The sequence below is a fragment of the Miniopterus natalensis genome, chromosome 9 (assembly GCF_054644295.1).
Source record: "Miniopterus natalensis isolate mMinNat1 chromosome 9, mMinNat1.hap1, whole genome shotgun sequence".
In the NCBI taxonomy this organism is placed as follows: domain Eukaryota; kingdom Metazoa; phylum Chordata; class Mammalia; order Chiroptera; family Miniopteridae; genus Miniopterus; species Miniopterus natalensis.
In genome coordinates, this window is record NC_142089.1 from 8,139,966 (window position 1) to 8,164,491 (window position 24,526).

The following is a 24,526-nucleotide window of genomic DNA, read 5'->3' on the forward strand; positions in this document are numbered from 1 at the left end:
GCCTTCCCCTCCACGGCCACATCTCTGGAATCTCCCACCCGAAGGATAACGCCCCTTGGGAGCCATGCTCTGCCCGAGCCACAGGTGTGTGTAGATCTGTGGAGAGGCAGTGGCACATATTCTCTGCCGACTGACTCCATGACTAGCCTGTCACTTTGTGCAAGAGGTGGCGAGAACCCAGCCCCTCAAGAGGCTTGACCATCTGGGTGCATGTCCTTAACCCCTTCTTTGCATCCCAGCTCCCCAGAGGGCAGTGGCTTTGTCTTACACATCTCCCTGTCCCAAGTTCCCAGCCCTGAGCCCCCACAGGGCTGGCGAGGAATAGGGACTCTTAAATAGGCCATTGGCCCGGGGACTCCCACCCTGTGCCCATGAGTCAGGCAATCCTTGGCCTCCACTGCCCCCTGAGAGGCAGGCAGGTGGGTGAAGGCTCACTACCTCCTTCCTGAAGCTCAGGGTCTCCACGTGGCGGAGTTTACTCTTGGTCTGCATGTAGATGTCAGCTGCTTGCAGCCCTACGGGGGGCTTGGGAGCTGGGTAGCCTGGTGGGGGAGGGGGCTGCTGGGTGCCTGGGGGTGGGGGTGGCGGAGGGAAGCTGGGTGGCGGTGGCGGTGGTGTGGTTTTCTCCATCTTGCCCTGGGCCACGTTTAGCTCCGGGCTCAGCATGTCCATGTAGCTCTGTATGTCTGCAGCTCTTGCTCTGGGAAGCCCTGGGGAGGAAGGGAAGGCTGGGTTTGTGAGCTTACAGAGAGGCTGTCCCCCAGGACTGAGATCCTCTACTGCCCATAAACAACTTGCCTAGGGGCAAGGTGGATTCAGGGGTGCAGTCCAGTATGGCCCCACCCTCGCTCTGGCCCTGCCCTCCCCAAAGCCTGCACCTGTTGGGGAAAGACCACGGGCTCCAGTGTGAAGTGAAAGCACCAGGGGGCTTTGGGCTCCAGGGTGTGTCTGTGGAGAAGAGCCACCTGGAGGGCGGAGGGGCTGCTTTTCAGGACAGATCTGGCAGGGCAGGTGGCAGGAATATGGATGGCCACACCCAGTCTTTTCAGGGTTCCCTGCCATCTCTGCAGGCCACCACCTGGTGGCATGAAGGAGGCATTGCAAGTGGACAGATACCCATGCTCAGGGCGTGGTCAGTGTGTGTGCATGCATGTCTGGCTTCTGCTTGAGAGTTTGTGCATTTTGTATCTGAGGAATACACCTGCCTCTTTGTATTTATGAATGTGTTTGTATTAGTCTGGGGAGAGGGGTGTGTGTGTGAGCACATCTAGGGTATAGAATGGAGAGTTGTGTGCATTTGTGTAGCATAGGTGTGTGCATATATCTGCACAGCTCCATGTGTGTGGGTGTGCATTCATATCTGTATATTGTGTGTACACGTACAAGTGTGCACTTTTTAAAAAAAATTTTTTTGTCAATCCTCACCCGAGGGTATTTTTTCCATTGATATTTAGAGAAAGTGGAAAGGAGGGAGAGGGGAAAGAAAGAGAGAGAGAAACATTGATGTGAGAGACGCATTGATTGGTTGCCTCCTGCGTGCACCCTGACCAGGGCCAGGGATCAAACCTTCAACCCAGGTACGTGCCCTTGATCAGGAATCAAACCCATGACTCTTCGGCTCTTGGGTGAATGCTCTAACCACTGAGCAATGCTGGCCAGGGCCAAGTGTGTCCTCAAGTGAGAAAAGTCTGGGGAACAGTTTGTGCATGTGTAAGGCCATTATATCCTGTGCAGTGTGCATGTGGTTTTGTCAGGGGGAAAGTATGTGGTATCTACATGTATGTTGTGATGGGGACATACAAGCATGAGTGTCACCTGTCTCTCACCAGAACCAGCACCCCCTGGTGACTTGAGCAGCCTCCAGGGTTAACTGTGGGCAGAGTGGGCCTGGGGCTGGCCCTTAGGGCCTAGTAGTCAGGCTCCAGTCTGCTCTCCCTCCTCCCTCTTCCCATCTGGCCCACTCACCGTGTGGGGGTCGCCGGCCCTTGATACTGGACTGGCTGGAAGAGCAGGAGTCGTAGTTGGAGAGGGTGCTGGTGGGCGAGCTGAGGTCGAAGTTCAGCGGCTGGACTGACACGGTGGTATTGGGCGAGGACATGCCCGAGTCAGGCTGCTTGGTCTCCAGCTCGGCGGACGGGTCCCGGGACAGCACGCGATGCTCCACACTCTGAGCAGAAGGATGCGAGGCTGTGAGGACTACCAGTCCCGAGGGCCAGCGCACTCTGGCCCAGGGTCCTGCTCAGGCATGCCCGCTCTGTGTGTCCTCGGCTAAGCCCCTGCCCTTTCTGGGCTCTCTTCCTCCTCATGAGTGGTCTTTCAGGCTTTTCCCAGGCTAAGATTCAAGCCCAGCTCCCCAGCAACAGGACCAAGGGTTCCTGGGAAACTCCTACTTCTGGCCCCTCCCTGCTCAGAAGGTTTGAGACTGATGGCAGAGGGGGCCCTGGGCTGGACACCAAGGGGAGAACTGAACGGCAGCAGCCTTCTTTGATGGACAAAGGGCCTGGGCTCCAGGGTATCTTTGGGGAGGGAGCTCAGTCTCTGCCACTGGTGAGAACGTTTGCAGCAGGGCCCCCACAGCTTGCAGGAAGGACTGACCCCTCATTACCTGGCCAGCAACCCCTGTCTCTCCTGACCCAACTAGGCAAATCCCAACACCAGCCCAGTCCCTATCTCCCGACAGGGCCCTTGGGGAAAGAGTGGGATCTGGGGTGGCCCAGCTGAGCTAGGTGGGCATCTGGAGCTGAGGCTTCCAAGCCAGCCGTCCCTCACCACTGTCAGTGCTCCTGCCCACAGGCCTCACCCTCCTGGCATGGGAGTGGGCCGGGGTGGGGGCCCTGCTTACGTTGCCCATGCTGGCTGTTCTGTCGGCGAGCCTGCTGTCTCGCTGCTTCTGCCCAGGCCTGTTCCTCCCTGCCCCACATGCCCTCCCTGCCTGAGAAGTGTCACAGGCCCCCTGGGAGTGGGAGGAAGGCCTAGCACCAGGTAACGGCTCTGTGGCCATGCGCATTGGCCTGTAATTAGGGGCTCTGAGGGACTGTTTGCCTTTTCTGGGCCAGCATCTTCTGTGGCTGGGATTTGTCACTGCTGCCGCCAGGCCCAGCTGAGTGAGGGGGCCAGGGCCCCCAGACCCCATACACTTGATGGGGGCAGCTCTGCTGCCTACCCCAGGAGCAAAGGGGAAACCTTAGGAGCTGGGATTGGGGGAGGGGCAGCTGAAGATGCTCTTTTCTTGGCCACAGCAGTGGGCACTGGGAGTGCCAGGCCTCACCCCATGGAGAACAGAGGTTAGGGACATGGGCCCTGCAGCCTGGGATCCTGACTTCAAATTTTACCTCCTCCACTTACTAGCCACCTGACCTTGGGCAAATAACTTATCTTTTCTGTAGCTGAGTTCCTTCATCTGTAAATGAGATAACAGTACTGCCTGCCCCGTTTGGTTGTGAAAATGATTTTAAAAGTTAGTGAAGTACCAGGGCATGGGAGCCAGTAAATGCCATATGTATCAGCTATTAGTATTAACTTACTGTGAAGATGAACTGAGATTACACCATAAAGTACTAGGCAGGGCACCTGCTGTGGTCAGATTTCAAGGAATGGTGCTTGTTGCTTATTGCCAGCAGCTGCTGTCCAGAGGGGCTCTGTGCCACCCCTGCCCACCGCAACAGAATCACGGACTCTCTCAGCTGGAAGGAATTCACCTCTGGTGCAGAAAGGCTCTTCACAGTGTTTACCCTGCTTATATACCATGGGGACAGGGAGCTCACCATATGTTGACCCACTACTCTCTCTGGGTGGCCCTTTCTGGGGGGAAATTCCTCCTCAGGTCCAGCTCACTCTCTTGTTGACTCTGGGGCCTTGCTGTGCTCTGAAGTCCACAGAACCCGGGTGTCCCATGTGCTCACAGACAGGACAAACAGTGCTCCAGGCAAGGGACCATCCCACCTTCTCTCCTCCAGGCCTCATTTTGCAGCCCCTCTCATGGCCAGGCTGCCTGTTGGAGATGGTCAGTGTCCTTCTGATGGCACCTGTGAGGCCTACCCTCTTCCCTCCCTCTTGTGCCAAAGCAAGTGTTGCACCATCCTTTGCAGAACCCTGGACTTGAAGCCACCCACACCTGAGCTCAGGTCCCAGTGGGTTACTGCATGGTTGTGTAACCATAATAGAATAATTTAAAAAGAGTAACACAGGTTTCTTGCTTCGAAGTAGTTCACTATAAGTGAGCATATAGTGTAGTAGTCAAGAGAGATGGCTCTAGGCCAGACCACTGGGCTCCAGCATTTAATAGCTATGTGACCTTGGGTCTCCCTGAGACTCAGTTTACCCTGAAATGGGGACACTAATGCTACCTACCTCAGAGGGTGATGGTGAGAATTAAATGAGCTATCCATGTGGGCTGTGGCCAGCTGAACGGACTGAACTGCTCTCGCTGGCATGTGTCTCGAGATTTCTCCCAGCCTCCGTTCTTATCAGGACGACTCTGTTGTCCTTCTCTGGACCTTTCTCCCCCCCCCCCCCAATGGTCAGCGGTCTGGGCTGAGAAGTCATGTGGAGTAATGGCCTAGTACCCTTACTCTGTGTGACCTCAGGCACGGGGCTTCATGTCCCTGCGCCTCAGCTTCCTCGGTGGTAAAAGGGGTAACAAAACCTACCTCTAGAAGGACGTGGGGGTGGGGCTAGGGATGAGATAACGGGGAACAGCGTCCAGGTCGTACCAGGTTCTCCACTGTGCGCAGGTATCGGGTGCAGTGGCTGTGGCCATTGTAGTCCGAGAGGTCGGCGGGCGTGTATCCGTCGCGGTCGCGGACGTCCAGCTCCGCGCCGTTCACGACCAGGATCTGGCAGCACTGCAGGGGCGCACAGGCAGGGTCCCCCCGCTAGCCCGACCCCGCGCGGGGCAGGGCTGTGCTGAGAGCGCGGCGCCGGCAGGGGGCGCCCGCCCCCGCCGCAGGCCCCGCCCCGCCCGCCCCGCCCTCACCTCCAACTCGCCGTTCTCAGCGGCGTCGTGCAGCGGGGTCCCGCCCCACAGGTCGACCGAGATCTCGCCGCCGTGCAGCAGGAGCCAGCTGAGCACTTTGGCGTGGCCGCGGCTCGCCGCAAAGTGCATGGCCGTGGCGCCGTCCTTGTCCTGCTCCGACAGGCTCACGTCGGTGCAGCTCACCTGGGCGGGAGGGGGCGGGGAAAGAGGGGCGGGGGCTGGGCGCCAGGCCCCTCCTGGCCCTGCCGGGGTCCCATGAAAGCCCCGCCCCTTCCTGGCTCCGCCCCGTCCAGTCCCGGAGCTCACCAGCCACACGATGACCGGGCTGTGGCCCATCTGTGCCGCAGCGTGCAGCGGGGTCATGCCGTCCTGGGCGCTCGTGTGCGGGTCCGCGCCGCACTCCTGCACCAGGTACTGCGTCACCTCCAGGTGGCCCTCCTGGCACGCCAGGTACAGGGGCGTGGCACCGTTCTTGGTTTGGGCATTCACTCCCCTGTGAACAGGAAGCACCCACAGAAGCTCTCAGCACTCGCCCCCTCCAAAACCTTCTTAGGAGCCTCGTCTCCTTCCGGGGAGCTCCTGGAGGGCTGGGCAGGGTGGGTCCGAGAGGGCCAGGTCCCTAGGCCTCGCTGTCCCCGACTCCCTCTGGACTCAGGCCTGTGTCAGCCTCCCTCAGGGGACCCCTCTGGCTTGCCCCCCGCTCCCAGCAGCTTCCTTCCTATAATACACATCTGACTGAGCTTGTCCCTGCCCTCAGTAAACAGCCCACCTTTTTACCAAGGTCTCCAAGGACATGCTGACTTGGTCTCTCCCTACCTTTTCAGCCACACTGATGCACTGTCACTGTAACCATACCTTTTGTCTGCTCTCTCTGCTTTTGATCATGCCCCCACTCTGTCCAGAATGTCCTTTCCTCCTATCTTGCTCTTTAAGACTCAGTGCAAACCCCTCCTCCATGAGGCCTGCCTTGATTCTCCCAGGCAGGGCAGACCTTTCTTAGCGCTGTGCCCCGTACTGCCCTGGACCCACTCCATGGACCACCGGTTATGCCTGGTTGAACATAACTGATTTTGGCCCCTTCCTCCCCCAAAAGGTTGAGTTCCCAGGGGGCAGAGTGGTAGAGTTTCCAGATAAAACACAGAATGCCTGGTTAAGTCTGAATATCAGAAAAACAAATCATTTAAAAAATATAAGTATATCCCAAATATTGTATAAGATATACTAAAACATGATTTGTTGTTCATCTGAAATAAAAGTTCATTTGGATATCCTGGTTGTTGTTAATCTGGCAGCTCTATAGATGGCCAGCATTCATTGAGCACTTCCAGTGTGCTATGCTACGATGCCAGCAGGCAGGTTCTTATCGAACGCTCTGAGGTCCTTATGTCAGTCCCATTTGCAGGGAGGCAGCTGAGGCTCAGAGGCTGTGACATGTCTAAGGTCACACAGATGTTAAGTGGCATGTGAGTATGCACCTGGCCACAGCAGCCACACAGGAAATGAAGAGGGCATTCCATCTCTTCACTCCTTGGGGCTTCCCTGGGGCCCAGCTTGCACCTGTCGCTGCCCTTCATTCCTGTTCCCCAGCTTCCATAGAAGGGCCCTCTCTGGGGAACAGGGAAGTAGCCCCATGAGGCTGAGTGCTGCTGGGAAACAGGGAAGGCAGCAGGGCCCCTGGCTGAGCCTCAGTTTTTCTGACTTCACAGTGGGTATGGGCTGCCGCAGTTACCAGAGTTGGGCACTAGGTGGAGCCACAGTCTAAGGCCCAGACCCAGGAGCGGCCCACCAACAGCGGGTGATTCTAAACTCAGGGTAGGGGCTCTGTCCTACTTGGATCAGCCTCTGTGCCCCAGGAAGTGCAATTGTTCCTGCAACTTCACCCGTCTACCCACCCTCTTAATCAGTTACATGCTCCACCCCATCCATCCACGCCCTCCCTCCCTCCTTCATCCAATTCCCAGCACCCTCTTGTCACCCTCAACATGACTTGGCCCCTCCCTCTCACTCCCCCCACCAACCTCCCAGCCGACTTCTTTCTCCCAGTCCCTAAATCCCTGGCCTCTGTCCACTTCCCTGCCCCCTGCCCCCAGGTCCCCTATAGCCCCTAGGGAGCACCCAGTCCCCGTTCCCTCCTTCCTCCTGACCTGAGCTGCCCCTCCCTAGACACGGAGCTGCCACTGGCTGGGGCTGACGCTGAGCCCAGCCCTTCACACATTTGGGGAGGAGCAGGGACCACGTCTGGCTGTTTACTGTTACCCCACCAGGGTCAGGGGTGCTCACAGCCAGTGTCGCCCACACAGCACACACGGCAGTCAGAGACCCATGCCTCTCCTCAGGAACCCGTTGGCTCGAGGCCACTAGCCTCCACGCCCCAGTGCCAGCATCGCCCCCACACATGCATTCACATGCTGGTGCGTCAGTAACAGCCTGTTTAATATTTCATGACAGACACTCAGTGGCCTGAATTATTCACCCGGTAACCAAGGCACAGTGAGTTCTGGGGTCCTGGGGATCGAAGGCTGGAGGGGACCCACCACCCAGGGCCAACTGGACTCTCTCTGGGGATGCCTGAGGCAACATACACAGCTCAGGGTGGCAGATCTGCCAGGAGCCCTGCCTTCCCAGCAACCCCCACTTGGCAAGTATCCATGACCCAGGGGTGCCTAGCCAGCCTGAGAAGGTCTGAGAAGCTGGCACAGAGCAGGACCCAGGCAGGAGGGGCCAGTTGTGCCCATAGCCTCCTGCCTGGCCACTGGCTAGCACTCTCAGCTGGATTCCCTGGTACATAGTAAGTGCTCAGTAAAAGTTTGAGCCCATCTTCATTGCTATAAGTAGTTCAGGCTCTGCACTCATGATCCCCATTCTGGAGTCACAGCTCCTACCTGGGAGGTCCCAGGACACAGGGCAGATATGCTGCTGGGCCAGGGTAGGAAAGGGGGTCCTAGTCTTGTTACCCTCCTCTGTCTCAGCCTGGAGGCCAGAAGGATGGGTACTGTCATGTTATAAAAATATGGATGAGCATAAGGAAATAAATTAATGAATTTAGATGGAGAGATGAATTTTTAATAGCAGTAGTAATAATGATAATAATTGATAATAATGGTAGTAGTTATCATTTATCGAACAGTTTCTCTGTTCCAAGCACTGTGATAAACATGATACACATTTGCTCATCTGGTCCTTGTAAAATGACCTTATGAGGCTGGCGTTAGCATTGTTCCCCTTTTACAGATGAGGAAACTGAGGCTAAGATCACTCAATGAGAGACAGGCAGAGTAGGACCTGGGTTTAAGAAGGACCTGGCTGAGCCCCTCCCAAGCTGCACCAAGGTCTGGCCTCTTGTGCATTTGGCTTCTCAAAGCCATCGATGAAGGGGAGGCAGTAACCATGAGATACTCAGAGAGCCCTCAGCACGTGCCTGGTACCCTGTTGTATTTCAGGACTCCTCCTCCCTGTGCCTCTGTGGTGGGGGACACTGCTGGCCTCGGGTGTACAGGCCTCACCAAGGCAGGAGTCACTGCCTAGAGGAGAGGGGCTGGGTGTCAGGGGACCTCTGGACCCCACCTTGATCCAGCCCATCAAGTTCCAACCACAGTGACCACCTAGGGGGGAAATGTTCAGCTACCAGCCCCTGTCCTCTGCCCTGGCCTCTGCTCACCCCTCTGACTCTGTAGCCCACTGCATAGGGCCCCCATGCATTCTTTATCGTCCCGAGCCTCAATTTCCACATATGGCAAATGGGCATGATAATTGTCTGGCCTCTCCATGCTTCTTGTGAGAGAACGGAAGAGGGAGCTTTGCGAAGCTGTGTTTCCTAAGGGAAGGGTGCCACTGTCACAGCCTGCACTGCCATCCTCCCGGGCCACACTACCCACCCTGGAGGTTTCCCCAGCCCCATCTGCCTTGGCCACCCCTTAACAGGCGCCCCTCCCCCTCTCCTGAACACCTGCTCCTCCTGGCTTCCTATCTAAGTTCACCCTCCCCTGTGAGCTCATCTACTTCCTGGGGTCAAAGGCCACCTGACCTGATGCCCATATCTCTCCAGCTCCGACCCGGAGTCTGCATCTTCCCCCAACCTCTGCCCACCCATCGGTCTATGCGTGGACTAGGCCTCTTGAACCTTACATGCCTAGAGCAGCCCTCTCCATTTCCTCTCCATTTCAAACCCTCCCCCACCTGGCTGTTCCTGTTTCTGTAAAGGACATCAGGCCACCCCCTCCTTGAGCCCAAACTCCAGGAGTCTTTGGAGACCTTGACCCTTGACTGACCCCCTTGCAAGTCTGAGGTTCCCTAGAAATGGTCACATATATCACGATTTTTTTCTTCTTCCTATTGGGAAAAAAAATGACATGACAAACTAACTATTAAGCAAGTCACCCTCTGATGGCACAAAAGAAACATGGAATGCTTGGGAGGGTTTGTTGGAAATCTCTGTCCAAGGTTGGTGCCAGCTTATATTTACTGTTGCCTCAGGGAAAAGGGAGTGATCTGCCCACAGAACCCAACTCGGGTCCAACAGCATTTTCAGAGGGCCCCCAATGCCCCTAATTTCTGCCCCAGGGATGCAGAAAGGATGAGATCTCCTCGTGGGGTAAGGCTGCTCTAAACAGAGGGTCACATAGCCTTTGGTGGCTCTCCCTCTCTTGTCCTCCAATCATCCCTCCTGGCTTATTCAAAAAGATCTCACATTAGGGAAGAAATGCAGCCTGATTTGAGGAAGGTTCTAGAACAGTCAGCTTTACACCCAGTTCATCTGCAAGCCTGGAATATTCCATGAAGCCTACATGTCTCTGCAACTCTGCCAGCCTTCCAGGCTGCCTTGTGGTCCTCGCTGAGGCCAAGCTGGATCCCACCTCAGGCCTACCAGTTCTAGCTGCCATGCTCCCACACTCATCTTTTCATGCTGACCTCTCTTCTAATTCAGGTCTCAGCTCAACTCTCACCTCCTCAGAGAGGCCTTCCATGACCCCCTCGATCTAAAGAACACCCCCATCACTTCCTCCCAAACGACCCCATTTCACGTTCTAGCACTTGCGAATCATCTTATGCACTTATTTCTTTCATTCCAGGGACATATTACAAGGCTGCGGGCATATGCCAGGATGGGCAGAGCGGCGAAGACAGCAGGGGCCGGCCCTCTCAGAGCCCAGCTCCACGGGGACTGCCAGACTGCAAAGCACCACACACGAGCAAGTAAGCAAGAACTTTTCTGAATGTAGCATGTATCCCCAATCTGTCTCCTTGTTTGTCCCCTACAAGTCAACTCTGTGAGGCTTTGAGGGCTTGCTACATCAGGGCTGGGCACTCAGGATGCCCTCAGTTGCTCCTTGTTGAATGAATGAATGTGGCAGGGAGATGGGCAGCCAGGCCAGGAACTCTGCGATTCCTTCTCACACGTAGCCTCAGCTGCTACAGCAGATTAGGTCCGTTTGCCAGATGGGCCAAGCGAGGCCCAAGAGGGAGCTCTGTCTGAGATCACGTGCAGTGAGCTGCAGGCAGGGCCAGACAAGATCTGGGATTCCAGACTCCTTATTCATTCAATAAAAATTTACTAGTGTCAGGCAGTGGGCACACAGGATGGGGAAGACGAGGTCTGCTCTCATTAGTTGGGGAGACAGACTGTAGAGACACACAGAGATGCCCAAGTGTAATGCCAGGTAATGTAAAGGTGCGGGGGAAATGAGGCAGGAAGATGGGGGGTGAGTGTGTGTTGTGGGGCGCGTTACAATTTGAAGGAGCTCAGGGTGGGCTGTACTGAGAGGGGAGTAGGGCAGAGACCTGAGGGAGGGAGGGGCTCTGTGGGGAAGAGTTCCAAGTGGAGGGAACAGCCAGTGCGAAGGCCAGAGGACACTGGCCTGTTGGAGCAGAGTGGGCAATGGGAAAGCAGCTGGAGGTGAGGGAGGTGGACCAGAGCGACCAGGGCCTCTATAAGGAAGTGGCTTCCCTGTCAGTTATAGGGAGGCTGTGGCTGGTTCACAAAGGCTGGCTGAGCTGGACAGGAAGAGGGCAAGGGCCAAGGCAGGGAGAGCCATCGGGGCAGCTGTGACCTGACAGGCTTGACCAGGAGTTGCTGGTGGAGGTCGAGGCTGTCCCCACCGAAAGGGGCTTCCCCCTACTCCTCCTTTCTTAGAGACTCTACTGGGGTCAGGGTCCCCAATGTGGACATGCCAGCTCAGGCTCTGCCCTGCTGCTCAGGTGACCTCAGCAAACACCCAGGGTAGACCTGGGGGGTGGTAATGGAGAATAAATGAGCCCTCACTGCCTGTGGCAGAAACAGATGCTCAGCAGGGAATGGGAAGACCCAGGCCCAGGCGGGGCCTCTAGCCTTCTAAGGGGGAGCTGAGTCATAGTCCCTGGGGCTCCCTAAGGGGTGAGCATCTCAGCTTCCTGCTTAACGTGGGGGGCTGGCTGAACCCCTCCAGCTGGGCTATGGAAGCAGCCAGGCTCCATGAAGCTTTGTACTAAGAAGGAAAACCAGGATCCCAGCAAACTTGAAAGGCCCTGAGGGATCAGGACCTGAATGAGAGTGGGGGACAGACCCAGAGAGGGGCTGTGGTGTGACCAAAGCCACAAAGTGAACCGGTGGGACCTCAGCAGGTCAGCTCGCCTCTCTGAGACACCCTTTCTGTATCTGTCAGCTCTGTGAAGCAGGGACATTTGTTTGGTTCGCCGATATGTTCCTGGCACTTAGAAGATTGCCTAGCACATTAGTGCCTAGCACAATGAGTCAGTCTGTAAAATGGGCTGATTATAGAGCTATTGCCTAAGGTAGCTGTAAGGCTCAGACTACTCCTGGTGCCAGGCTCCTAGTAGACGCTCAGCAGGTAGGAGGGGTTCTGAGTTTATCCTTACTCCTGGCCAGGGCACTTTCTAATCTCTGGGGCAAGGGAGGCCTTGGGCAAAGAAGGCATTTGCCAGGAGCTGGAGTTGAATGGTTTTCCAGCTGTCTATGGCTGGTAGAAAATGAGGCCTCAAGGGAAGGAACTGCCCAGAGCCCACCACCTCCTCCCCAGCCTTGAAATTCAGGCCAGGGGTCCTGGCTGAGCAGGGGTTTTCCTCCAGCTTCAGAGCAAGTATGAGGTGGTTCCTGGTCCCCAGGACCCTTCCAGCAGGGTGGTGAGGAGCTCTGAGGGCTACCTGATGGTTCCCCTCCACCATACACTTGTGCTTCTAGCCAGGAGGGATGACCCTCCCAACCCAGGGCCCAAAACAACCCCAGCCAACTCCTGTCAGCCTCTGTGCCTCCAGTCTAGGGGCCTTCTTTCTGCAGAAGGCTCAAAGGGAGGATCCCCCAGGGCGGCAGACCCCAAGATCACTGTGGCAACTCCTTGGCCTCTGGGAAGATTTGCCCAATGGACTGGGATAGACTGGAGGAGGGGTGGGTGGGTGCAGGGTGTTCCTGTGGTCTCAAATCCTCTCTGACACCCCAAAATGCAGCCTGGCATTAGCGGAGCCCTCCCCTGAGCCGCCCAGCCTTCCTGCTCCTTTGCAGCTTGTCATTGCCATGGCCCAAGGCCACCACAGCCTCCCTGGGTGGGATCGAGTTTCCCACTGGTAGGGCTGGGAACCCTTCCTCCCTCATGCTCCCGCCAGGGAGAGCTGAGCCCTTGTGAATAATTCACAGGCTTCACAGCAGCCCGAAGGCTCACGAGAGGCTGCAGCCTCTGGAGCCAGGCTGCCTGGGTCCCCTGATTGTGCCCTGCGGCCTAGGGCAGTCAAAGCCTCACCCCTCCCCAGCTCCCTGCCCTGGGGTCCCCAGGCATGGAGAGCAAGAGCCTCCATCCCCAAAGTAGGCAGCTAGGTGGGCACTGGTCCACACCTCCCCTACTGGCAATGTCCTTCCTCCCCCCTAATTCCCAGCCACCCCTCCTGCCTGAGCCTAGTCTGGCAACCACACAAAAGCACCTCCTTATCAGCCAGGACACACACCGCTGAGGGTGCAGGAGTAGAGGCTGGGTCCTCTATTTCTGAGATTCATGGTGGCCTCTGGGGGGCTGGCAGCTCATCAGTCCAGGCCATCTGGCCAGAGTAGGCACCAGCCCAATCACAGCCAGCACCTGGCAGGGCCTGGGAGAGGTCAAGGTCCCCAAGGCTGCAGCCTGAAAAGCTGTTCCATGGGACCTCCAGAGCCTTCCCCAGGCTTCTAGATGAGGAGGGGCTCAGGGGCCAGCCCAGGGCTTCCCACCACCCTTTCCACCCCAGTTCCTCATCAGCACTTCTAAGAGTGGGCTAGAAGCCCCCCAGTTCACACTGTTTGGGCTAAGCTGGCATCACCACCAGCCTGGCTTTTGGGGCCCATTATATGTGAGGGGGGAGGCTGGCAGGTATGAGATGGTGGCCATAGGCCATCCCTCCCCTTTCAGGACCTCTGTGTCCCCTGCATTAAGCTAGGGGAAGGGACAGAAGCATCAGAGTGATTCTGTCCCTCGGGGGTGGGGGGCATATCACAGGTGCTGCTCCCCAGCCCCAACCTGAGTCTGAGCCTGGGACTCAGGCCCCCCAGGGGCACTGATGGTGCCAGGTTGGGAGCCTGTTCTCGAGAGTCTCTGGGGCCTCCTACTCTAAATCCCACAGCCTTTGATTTGTCCAAACCCTAGCTTGTCCAGAAGCAGAGAAGTCACATGAAAGTGGTACCAAGTAGCCCTGGCAGGGAAGGCTATGAAGAGAACCCCTGGTCTAGAAGGACACACTCTTGCTTAAGGAGATGACTGCAGCCCAACCTGGGGTCTTAGGGATGCCCTACCTCCACACCAATGTGCCTGGGCCCAAGAGGCTGCTGGCTGCAGCCACCCTGCCACAAGGCCATGGGGCCAGGAGGTCTCCTGCCTGCTCCCTGGTGGCCAGTGGCCCTGCGGGTACCCTCAGGAGCGAAGGCAGCATGTGGAAACTCACCTGCTGGCTCTCTCCTTAGGCTGGCTCCTCCGAGGCCACTTATGTCCTAGGCACCCACTTGGACGGACAAAGGTCAGTGGTCAAAGCCCCCATCTGTCAGGTCCCAGGGGCCACTGGTGCCCCCCTCCCTCAGACAGTATATGGGCAGCTGTCCCCCAGGACTCCTGTTTTCCCCCAGCTGCACCTACCTCCTGGCTCCCTTCCTCCCCCAAGATCCCCCCCAACTCTCCTGCTGTGCACTGAGCCCCATCCATTCTTCCACATGCCCCACTCCACCCTGGAGAGCCCCCAGCCCACTGCTCAGCTGCTTTCTCAGCCCAGCCACTCAGGCTGAGGGTCCCTGGGGCTTTGAGAGCCCCACAGCCTTGGTAGTGGGAATGGGCTGAGGGGCCACAGGAAATGATAAGCTGCTCTGTGGACGGCCTGGTGAGGGGGCTGTGGGGCTAGAGGTGGGGGTCTGGGCGGGCAGCCCTCTCCCTTCACTTCTGAGTAGTTGCCATGGCTCCTCCATTGCCTTCCCGACCAAGGGTCTAAGAGATGCTCTCTTCTCCTTTCCTCACCCCCCATTTAGAACAGCCTTGCAAACGGGTACAGGCTGGAGCTCAAGGGAGCCCACTGCTGCAGGCCGGTAAGCATCCTGGTGGGGAGCAAGTGATTTGGGGCTGGGTGCCCAGTGCTCGCAGGCTCTGGGGCAAGTGGCAGTGAGCCTGCCAGGAGGGGAGAAATCTCAGCTTGGGTAGGAGCTGCATCTGGCCTGACCCTCTGGCCCCAGGAGTGGTCACTCCCCAGGACTGCTGGAGGGGATGGCAAACGTCAAGCATGCCCAGAGCCCCCCTTGGAAGGGTGTCCTTACTCAGGGTAGTGCCCGATGAGAAGCCTCAGGGAGGGGAAGTCTCCTTTGGCGGCAGCGTAGTGGATAGGCAGGGCGCCCGTGTCTGTGGCTACGGTGGGATCCCCACCGCCGTGACGCAGCAGCCAGTCCACCACCTCAGGGTGGCCGAAGCGGGCAGCCAGATGCAGGACTGTGGCACCAGAATTGTCTTTGTCCTGTGGAAGGAGAGCCTGTTAGTTCTAAAGTCTTGTCCTGGCCCCACCTCTGCCTCAGGCCACTTCCTGCATCCCACCAGCCATGGGGGCAGCTCTGTCCTCGGGCACCTAACTGGTCACTTTGAACTTCAGTTCGTAAGTGACACCACCAAGCTATCCATAGTGAGCTTCCTGATAGCTGCTGGTCATGACTGAAAGGCCAGTAAAAGGAGGCTTTCAGGATGTGGCACCCTATTGTCCCAATAGGAGCTCCAGCGTCTGGCCAAGACCGTGCCTGACAACCAAGTGCTCAGGGGACGCCTGAATGATCAGGTGAGAGTTGCTGGGCCGGGAAGGGCAGGCTGTTGGGGCTGCACCAGGTTGGCATTAGAATTATGGGGGCACCCTCTGCATCCAACCCTTGCCCCCTCCCTGGGCTTCTCCCCAGGTGTCACATGGACAGGGGTCTCCAGATTGGTGCACCTCCAACAACCTGCGCCCCGTCTGGAAAACAGGCTGCTTTCTTGCCCTGTGGGGCAGTGGGCAGGGCCTGGGCAGTCAGCAAATGGTGGCAGACCCCTTCCCAGGCACCCCAGAGGGAGTGGGGCAGTGGTCAGAAATGCTGAGTGTCACAGGTGTGTGTGTCTTCTGTGGGAGGAGTTGGCGAGTGCTGCTTATGTGACCTGGGTGAGGAGGACAATCACCGAGAACCGAGAAGTCTGGACTCAGAGGCTGGCTGCCAGTTTGGGAGAGTGGGCTTGGGTTCTAGAACAAAACGAGCTCCCAGTGCCGAGCACGTGGGACGACGGAGGTGAGCAGGGAGCTGGGCCAGGGCAGTAGTGAGAGGTGGGCACGGTTTACTAGATCAGGGAAGTGAAGGCCCTCTGCCTAAAGAGGGCACTATGGAGACAGGTGTGGCTGAGGCAGAGGGAGGAGAGCCTCTGAGGCTCCTGTAAGAAAAGTGCAAGGAAAGAGGGGGTGAAGGGACAGAGCCCAGGCCATGACTGGAAAGTCATAAAGGCTGTGGGGGCAGGTGGCAAGCGGACTGGCTGTGAGCCGGGAAGGACGCAGGGAGCACAGAGTAAGGCAGAGTAAGGCAGGGAGTAAACAGCCCAGGAAGCAGAGGATGACACTGAGACCCCTCTGCGCGCTGGAAGGCCCAGGTGGGACCAGGAGTCTCATTCAGTCTGTCCTCAGAGCCCAGGGAACAGGGCTGGCTAGAGGTGACCCAGACAGGACCATGGTGAAGTATGCCTTGAGTCCAGCTCTTTTTTTAAAAAAATATATCTTTATTGATTTCAGAGAGAGGAAGGGAGAGGGAGAGAGAGAGAAAGAGAGAAACATCAATGATGAGAGAGTCATTGATCGGCTGCCTCCTGCATGCCCTTGACTGGAGATCTAGCCCACAACCTGGGCATGTGCCCTGACTGGGAATCGAACCCCGATCCCTGGATCCTATGTCAACACTCAACTGCTGAGCCACACCCGCTGAGCTTGAGTCCAGCTCTTGAGAAAAGCCCTCAATTCCCCCTGGCCTTGGGGGTTAGGGGGAGGTCTGAAACCCCAGGGGGCCTCTGGGTGGGGAGGCAGTAAGAAGAGGACCCCAGGCCTATAAGCTCTGTCCTGTCCTTGAAGTTTCGGAGCCTCGTGTGCTGTGGCCTACACCCTAAATCTGCTTATCTCTCCAGGCTGAGCAGGGCCAGGGCCGAGGTGATCCCCCCCCCCACTTCCTCCCTCAGCACCAAGCCTGCTTGGGCTTGAGGGCGGGACACTTGATAAGCTAGGAACAAGGCCACCTGCTCTTCCACCTCCTCTGCAGTGGCTCGGGAGGCTTCTGGCCAAGGCTGGACACTGCTTAGGGAGGCATGCCACCTCCCAAAAGAGTGGGCATGGACCATGTGCCAGGAACTCTGATAACAGAGCTGGGAGATAAGGGGCCGGGCCATCTCCCAGCAAGGGTGGAATGTAGGGAGGGGGGCACTGCCATCCTGAGGGCAAAAGGGGGGGCAGTGGTCCAGCCATCCTTAGGGCACAGGCAGCCAGCTCAGCTGTTTTTGCCTCTTCTTCCACATCCAGTGAATCCAGTGGTCTTGGTAAAAGGTCTGGTTCTTCCCTCCACTGGCTTTCCCCAATGACCAGAATATCTTCCAAATTCCTAACTCCAGCTTATGAGACCCTCCAGGACCTGGCCCTGGTGGCTTCTCCCATCTTCGCCCTACTCCAAACACTTGCCTTCCTGCTGCTCCAGCAGGGCCAGGATGTGTCTGCCTCAGAGCTCTGCACTTGTTGTTCCTGTGCACACAACTGTCTGATCTTCACCTGGCCACCTCCTTCTCATCAGCCAGGACTCCCCTTGGAGGCCCTCCTCAGAGGGGCCTTCCTTGGCCACCTCGCCCAAGTAGCTCCCTGATGCTCCCCATTGGGTGGCCCAGCAGTACCTGATGGTACTTGATTTACTTTTTAGCCTGTGGGTTTGCTGTCTGCTGCCCTGATGGACTGGCAGCTCCAGGAGGGCAGGAGTGCTCCTGAGTCCCCAGGCCTAGAACCTGTTGGGTGCTCTAATGCCAGCAGGAGAGCTACACATGAGGGCCCAAGCTGCCTCTTCCTCCAGCTCAGAAGGAACCAGGCTTGCACCAGCCTGGGGACCACGGAGACCAGGTGGAATCTCAGGGCAGGAAGAGTCGGGCTAGGCTGGAGAACCCATTTGGAGCTGGGAGGCCAGAAGGGGCTGATGTCAGCTCAGCTCTTGGGGAGTTCCCCATTTACCGGGCCCACTACCCTTTCCTTAGCCTTGGGGGCACCTGCATCTCAGCCTGGATGGGCTGTAAGGCTTCTGATTCTGTTCAGGCCCTTAGTGCCCCCATTCACCTCCAGGACTCCCCGGATCAGTGCTTTGCCCCCACTCCCGGTGTAAATACTAGTCTAGTTGAGCCCCATGCCCTCTGGTTCTCCGTCACCTGGGTGATCGGCCAGGAAGCACACAAGACTTGATGGGGCATCTGCTCAGGTGCTTACTCTAAACCCAGGAACCACCTGCCCCAAGCGCCTCTGGAAGGACCTCTGAAGTGGATTCAGTTGGGAAGTACCAACCCCACCCACCCTTGAGCCTCGAGGGGCTCCAGGCCACAACTGTCTCTTGGGGAGGAAGCCCCCGGGCAGCCACGGCGCAGTGAGGACCCACCTGCACTCTGCAGCCGCCCTGCGAAAGCAGCCACTGCAGGCAGGCGAGGTGGCCGGTGGCAGCAGCATCGTGGGCCGGAGTGGCGCCGTTCCGCGCACGGGCCTGGGCGGGCAGGGCGGCCTCCTCCACCAGGAAGCGCAGGCAGTGCAGCTTGCCGGCTCGGGCCGCGTGGTGCACCGGCAGCGCGTCCAGGGGGTCGCGCAGCGAGGGCCCCAGCTGGCCGGCGGCGTGCAGGGCCTTCAGCACGTCCAGCTCGCCCTGCCGCGCCGCCTGCAGCGCCTGCTCCAGGGCCATGGTGCCGCCCGCAGCGCCGCGCCCCCGCTCAGCGCGCCGCCCCGGGCGCCATGCACCCGTCCTCGAGCACCGGGAGGGTCCGCGGCGCGGCCGTCGGGGCCCAGCGGGCTGGGGGGCGGAGCGGCTGCGGGCCGGGCCTCTGCTCCGCGCCGCCTCGTGGCTCCGCTCGCCTCCGCCGCGCTCTGTGCCCCGGCGCCCCGGGCACCCGGCTTAAGCCTCAGGCCCGCCCCCTCGCGCCGCCTCCGTCCCGCCCAGCCCGCCCTGCGCACCGCCCTGCAGGCTGGAGGGCCCGCGCGGAGGGGACGGGCCGCCAGGGACTTTACACCCGAAGGCCCACCTGAGGAAGTGTCCTGGACAGGGCTGTGAGTGGTAAAAGGGCTGTTTCAGGCCGGGAGCCTGCAAAGGCAGAGGCCCAAGGGAGAAGCAGGCCTAAGCCTCCTGGGCTCTGGGTCTAGGTTCCTGTGGGTGCAACTGGTGCTGGGCCCTCAGCCCTCCTGAGCCCCACCAGACCCCAAGAACTGCTCTCAGAGCCTCCAGCAGGGAGGGAGGGAGGGAAGGAGGAATGGACAGGAATGCTTGGTGTGGCCAGGTTTTTGGATCTAGAAGGTTGGGTTCAGGGAGCACTCAGAGCTGCTGTCTGGGATGGAGTTAACCGTGAGCTTGAGGGCCTGGGGTTGCCAAATAGAGAGAAGGGACAGCAGGGATGCATGGGCTGAAGGCAGTGCACCAGAGCAAGCACCAGGAAAGTGAGGCCAGGACCCCTCACAGAGGGTGTAGCAATGCTCCAGGGGGGAGCAGGCCAGGAGAGCACACATGGGCGGAAACACCCTGCCTGCATGGCCAGAAGCCCTTCCTGGGAGCTGCAGGGAGGCACAGCCAGCTGGACACAAGAAGAGCTGCCAGAGGTGGGGGCTGCGTAGCAGTGGGAGTGTAGTTAGCACATTCTGTGACTTTGAAACAGTCTGTGTCCTGCCTCATTGGAGCCCCAAGGGGGCCTGGCCCTGGGCTATTTCACCCAGCACCTAGCCAGCCAGGACAGGGCAGTGCTCTGAAATGTAGAATGAAGCTGCTTCGGGGAATAGTGGGAGTCCTAGCGTGGGATTCTGTGGTTGCCTTCATACCATTCCCTGGGGCCGCCACCTGTTGGCACTGTGTGTGATGAGCTTCAGAGCTCCAAGGAGCCCTGAACACCAGAGCCACTGTGCCAGTGTCTCTGCCTGGCCAGACTAGCGTTACTTCCTTCATGGGATCTGTGGCCACTTTGGTTTGCGGACAAGGGGAGAGTGGAGTCTTATCCTGGCAACATCTGTGCTTTGTCTGGTTCTTGATGCCCACTGGAGCTGTCCGTCTCCAGCCCATCCAGCAGCAGGCCTGAGAGTGGCAGGGGTGCTTCGGGGACAAAGAGCTGAAATGGCTTGTCTTGGATGCCCCTCCTGTGCCTCCTCTATGATTAAAGTCATGTCCTGCAATTCATGTCCTACACTCTCAATGTCGTTCCCTGGCCCTGGCCACCTTCATCTATCACATGGTTTTGTCATTTTGGGAGCCAGGTCCAGGTGAGGAGCTGCTGCTATGGTGTTTGGCAAAGCAAGACGCTCCTTTCCCCCTCCAAGAGGGACGTCTCCATAAAAGTCACGTATGTGCACCCACCCTTGCTGATCATCTTCTTAGACTCCTCTAGGGACACCACTCAGACTTGGACTGAGGTCCAGAACCTCTCTGTCCTCTCTGGGCTCCCACGGGTCCACCGGGTCCTCCCCAGCAGCCCTAGGGGGGCCCACACCAGCAAGAACACATTTATGGGAGTCCTGACATTACCAGGCACTGTGCCAATCTGCACTTGCACATTTACTCCCCACAGGGGTGCTATGAGACAGGTACGACCACTATTCCAATTTTATAGCTGGAGAAACTGAGGCACGGGGAGGTTTGTTCGTTTTGTTTTCTTAACCGAGTCTTGCCTGAGGTGACACACACGGGAAGGGGCAAAGCTCACTCTGGCCGGTGCTGCTGGGCCCTTCTCCTCTCTGCACCTGATGTTCCCTCTGCCTAACCCATCCCCACTGCTTCCACTCTCTGGATGTCTGCTTAGGGACTCCCCCCAGGAGGCCTCCTCTCATTCCACTGCTAGGCTCAGGCCACCCAATAGTCCTGTGGAAAATGACTGTTCAGACCTCTTCCTGAACCCAAGGGCAAGGACCAGGGGTGGAGTGTGTCCCAATTATACCCTAGGTGGCCCCAACTTCCCTAAAGCCTGAACCTGCACACCCTGCACATTCGGTTGACTCACCTTAACTAAGTTCCCCAGATTATAAATGACTCCTTCCTCCAGATAACCAGCAACCCCCCCCCCCCCCAGGATCCTTTGGTGGAAAGCAACGGTGTGTTACCTGGTCACAGTCCTTCACAGCAATGGGAGAATGGAGGAGAGACTAAAAAATATGGGGTAACTGGCCCTGAAAACGGAGTTTGCTCTCTCCCACAGGTCTTCAAATGGTGGTCCACAGGCATGGAGGGTGGGTTCTAGGAGGAACCTTCCTCCCCAGCCCCTTCCCCCAGGAGTGAGAATCATGGACTCCCAGCAAGGATGTAGAGGTTGGTGCCGGGTGGGCTTGTGGGCACAGAACTGAGTGAGCCAGTGTGGCTGGAGTGGGGTGGGGTAACATGGGACATCAGCAAGTGATCCACAAAGTCCTTTTCTGAGCCCTTATAGGTACCTGGGCTCAAAAATGCAAGAGGGACAGGGGTTCAGGCACCCCCAGGCCCTACCAGGTCAAATGTATTGAATGATTTATTCTCATAACTAGGACTGTTGTGGCCGTTAATGGAGGCGAGGGCCAAAAACACTTGGCCCTGCACTTGGCATGCAGCATGTGCTCCATCAATGGTGGCCAGTTGGCCCTTTTTGTGCCAGACAGGTACTGGTGGCCCAAGCTCCCTCTCACCCAGGCTGCTTGGAGCCCCTTTCTGACAGGCACGCTGGTCTTCTCGGGCCTTGCGGGGGGAGCACGAGGCAGGAGGACCTGGGGAGAGCATCTGGGATGGGGCTGGAGAGAGGGTTTGGCAGCGGGGATGGGAACACGTCCAGCACCCGGGACAGCGCTTGTTTTGGCTCCGCCCCGGGGCGCGTCGTCCAGGCCTGCCCAGGCGGGCCCACCCTCACCCGCCCTTGGGTCGGCCGGGTGGTGAACAGTCAAAGTGTGCGGGGGTGGGGGGTGGGGGTGGTGGGGGTGGGGTGGCCGTTGCCCTGCCAGCCGGTTCGAGGAGGGCGGCCCCGACAGATGGGCGGGGGACGCCCAGCGAGTTTGCTGCACCAACGGCCACGCGTCAAGGAGGCGGGCCTGGTGGCCGCGGGGGCCAAAACGGGCGCCTGGAGCCTCCACCCGAGACCTCCCCGCCCTGCGGGTCACGTGTGCGCCCTCGGTCCCGCGGGGAGGAACGGAGCGGGCGCCAGTTGAAATGAAAATGAGCTCTGAGGGCTCTGGGTTGCCGGGTCTTCTCTGGGCTTCAGTTTTTCCATTCAAAGCAGAGGACGGGGCCCAGGACGGCGCGGCTCGGTTGGTTGGAGCCTTGCAAGGTGCATACCTAAATTGTGGGTTCGATCCGGTGCAGGAGGCAACCCATCGTTCTCTCTCTCTCTCTCTCTCTCTCTCTCTCTCTCTCTCTCCCCTTCCCCTTTTTCTAGAATAAAAATTACACACACACACACATACAACAACAACAAGCAAACCCGAGGACGGGGAGCCAGCTGCAGGAGGATTCCACGGAGTCCTTAGGGCCCCCGCCAGGCAGTCCACTGACCCGGGCCTAGTCCTGCCTCGGCCAGTGCCCAGGGCATGAGCAAGCTGAGACCTCTCTCCGGGCCTCTCTCCTTTCTGCTCCCACCCTCTGTCCGCAGAGCAACTGGTGGGTCGAGTCCCTCCGGGAAACAGAAACCCGCGTGGGCGCTCCCTAAGTCCTGCCGCCACCGGGTCCCCTGCCCAAACTAGGGCAGGGCTCAGAGGAGGCGCTGAGCCCGAGTGAATGAAGAGGTCGGCTCTGGGCAAGGAGGGATCGCAGCCCGAGCGAGGCGAGGCCTGGCCCCATCCGCGCCCCACCTGCCTGGCGGGTCAGGGCAGCGATGGCTTCGACGGCGCCCACACACGCCCCTGCAGGTGCTCGGGGTGGGGGCGCTCCGGGCGGGGACCCGGCCGCAGATGGGACGCGACGGGCTGGAGCGAGATCCCTAAGGGCTCTGCCATCGTCCCCCTCAACTTCCCCCCTCCTCCCCGGGGCAGGAACAAAGGCGGGGCTGGAGGTGGGACCCGCAGGCGCCGGGACTGGGCGGGGCGGGGCGGGGCGGGGCGGGGCGGGGCGGGGGAGGCCGCTTCCTTAAAGCCGGGCTGCGGGCGTGGCGCTTCCCATTGGCGCCCGGGAGACCGCGCACTCAGGCGCCTCCCTTCGGGTCTAGGTCTCCGCTCCGCGCCGGGGCGCGCGCAGGTCTCCCACGCGCCAGGTCCGCCGCGGCGCCGCTTCCCGGTGGAGCATGGGGCTGCCTCGGAGGGCCGGAGACCCGGCGGAGCTTCGTAAGGTAGGAGCCGGGGTCTGGGGACTGGGACTGGGGACTGGGGGCGAAGCCTGTGACCCGCGTAACCGCGGCCTCCGCGCCCGCCCGCAGAGCCTGAAGCCGCTGCTGGAGAAGCGCCGCCGCGCGCGCATCAACGAGAGCCTGAGGCAGCTCAAGGGGCTCATCCTGCCGCTGCTGGGCAGGGAGGTGAGTGCCGGGGGGTCAGGGGTGGGGGCCCTGGGGCGCGAGGCGAGGAGGGCGGGAGGGTCGAAGCGCCTCTGCCCAGGAACTGGCCGGGAGGCTCCACGCGGCGCGCACGACCGAGCCCGAGTGGGTCTAGTCCGGGGAGCCACCCTCCACGCGCCGTGGCCCACGGCATCTTGGCCAGAGCGCGGTGCTCAGGCAGCCCGCTGGAGATCTGTCTTGACTGTCCGTTTCTCTGCCACTCTCTCTGGTGGACTGTCGCAGAGCTCCGGCTACTCGAAGCTGGAGAAAGCGGACATCCTGGAAATGACCGTGCGCTTCCTGCAGGAGCTGCCTCCGTCTTCCTGCCTGGCCGCAGCCCCCAGTAAGCGACCCCACCCCCAGCCCTGCCCCGCACCCCGCGCCCCGCGCCTCGCCCGGCGCCTCACGCGCCTCTCCGTCCGCAGCGCCCTGCGACAGCTACCGCGAGGGCTACCGCGCGTGCCTGGCGCGCGTGAGCCGCGCGCTGCCCGCCTGCCGCGCCCTGGAGCCCGCGCTGAGCGCTCGCCTGCTGGAGCACCTGCGGCGGAGGGCGGCCGGCGCCACCCCCGACGGCGGGCGCGCGGAGGACTCCTGCGGCCCGCCCCCGCCCTCCCCGCCCGCGGCCCCGGGGCCCTCACCACCTGCGCCTCCTTGCGGCCCCGGCCTCTGGCGGCCCTGGTAGCCCACTGGCCGGTCCGCGGGCCCCGCTGACTGTCCCTGGGGACTGAGGAAGCTCTTGGTGGCAACTGCTTTTCCCACCCCGAGGGATCAGGCCAGAGCCCCGATGTCTGCGATCTGTGTGGGAGGCGGAAGGCCAGGGGAACTCAGCTGGAAGACATAAGGGTGTCTGGGCTGGAGAAGGGGCAGGTGGCTGCAGGGGAGGCTGAAGCCCCCCACCCTTGCCGGTGGAATTGGCTATAGGCCTGGGCCAGCCCCAGCTGCCCAGGCAGCCAGCACACCTGTCCTTGCACTGGCGCCAACCCAAGGGCTGGACCAGGAGCTCTTGATGACCTCTGCTCGGACTGGTCACTGCCTTCCCGGCCCTTCTTGGGCCTGCCTCCTCTCCAGCTCTGCTTGGGAATCTCTGGGCAGAAAGAAGCAATGACCTGAGGGGCTCTGCAGGCCGGGGAGCCATCACCTCCACTCCTGGGCTCTCCTGTCCAAAGCCTCCAATTACAGAGACTGAGTGCAGCCAGGGCTCTGAGCTGTGAGAGGGGAGGGCTTTGTTAGGTGGACTTGGGGAGGACTTGTTTCCCCAAGCATTAATTTAACCTGGTTTGTGGGGCAAGGATGAGGGTGCCCTGTGGCCTGAAGGAGGCCCAGCACAGAGACAGTGCCAACAGGAAGCGAGCATGGCCCATATCACCGAGCAGCAGAAATTCAAGGG

The 24,526-nt window shown here is 59.4% G+C and overlaps 2 protein-coding genes across 6 annotated transcripts in view; one reads left to right on the forward strand and one right to left on the reverse strand.

The window, feature by feature from the left end:
* ESPN (espin) overlaps positions 1 to 18,368 on the reverse strand; it is a 30,414-nt gene extending 12,046 nt beyond the window's left edge. For 4 of the 5 annotated variants that reach the window (XM_087820791.1, XM_087820790.1, XM_087820788.1 and 1 more), the window contains exons 1-7: positions 18,075 to 18,368; positions 14,721 to 14,914; positions 5,282 to 5,468; positions 4,976 to 5,158; positions 4,713 to 4,844; positions 1,966 to 2,167; positions 439 to 710 (exon numbers count right to left, since the gene is read on the reverse strand). In XM_087820791.1, coding sequence (XP_087676917.1) covers positions 439 to 710; positions 1,966 to 2,167; positions 4,713 to 4,844; positions 4,976 to 5,158; positions 5,282 to 5,468; positions 14,721 to 14,914; positions 18,075 to 18,368 — 1,464 coding nt within the window. Of the gene's footprint in view, positions 1 to 438; positions 711 to 878; positions 966 to 1,965; positions 2,168 to 4,712; positions 4,845 to 4,975; positions 5,159 to 5,281; positions 5,469 to 14,720; positions 14,915 to 18,074 lie in introns of all 5 variants that reach the window. The other variant, XM_087820789.1, reaches the window with a different exon arrangement.
* Positions 18,369 to 22,860: 4,492 nt separating this feature from the next.
* On the forward strand, positions 22,861 to 24,490 carry HES2 (hes family bHLH transcription factor 2). Its single transcript, XM_087820792.1, has 4 exons — positions 22,861 to 22,938; positions 23,026 to 23,121; positions 23,383 to 23,482; positions 23,565 to 24,490. The coding sequence occupies exons 1-4, from the start codon at positions 22,894 to 22,896 to the stop codon at positions 23,819 to 23,821; spliced, it is 498 nt and encodes a 165-aa protein (XP_087676918.1). The 5' UTR covers positions 22,861 to 22,893; the 3' UTR covers positions 23,822 to 24,490.
* Positions 24,491 to 24,526: the final 36 nt, after the last annotated feature.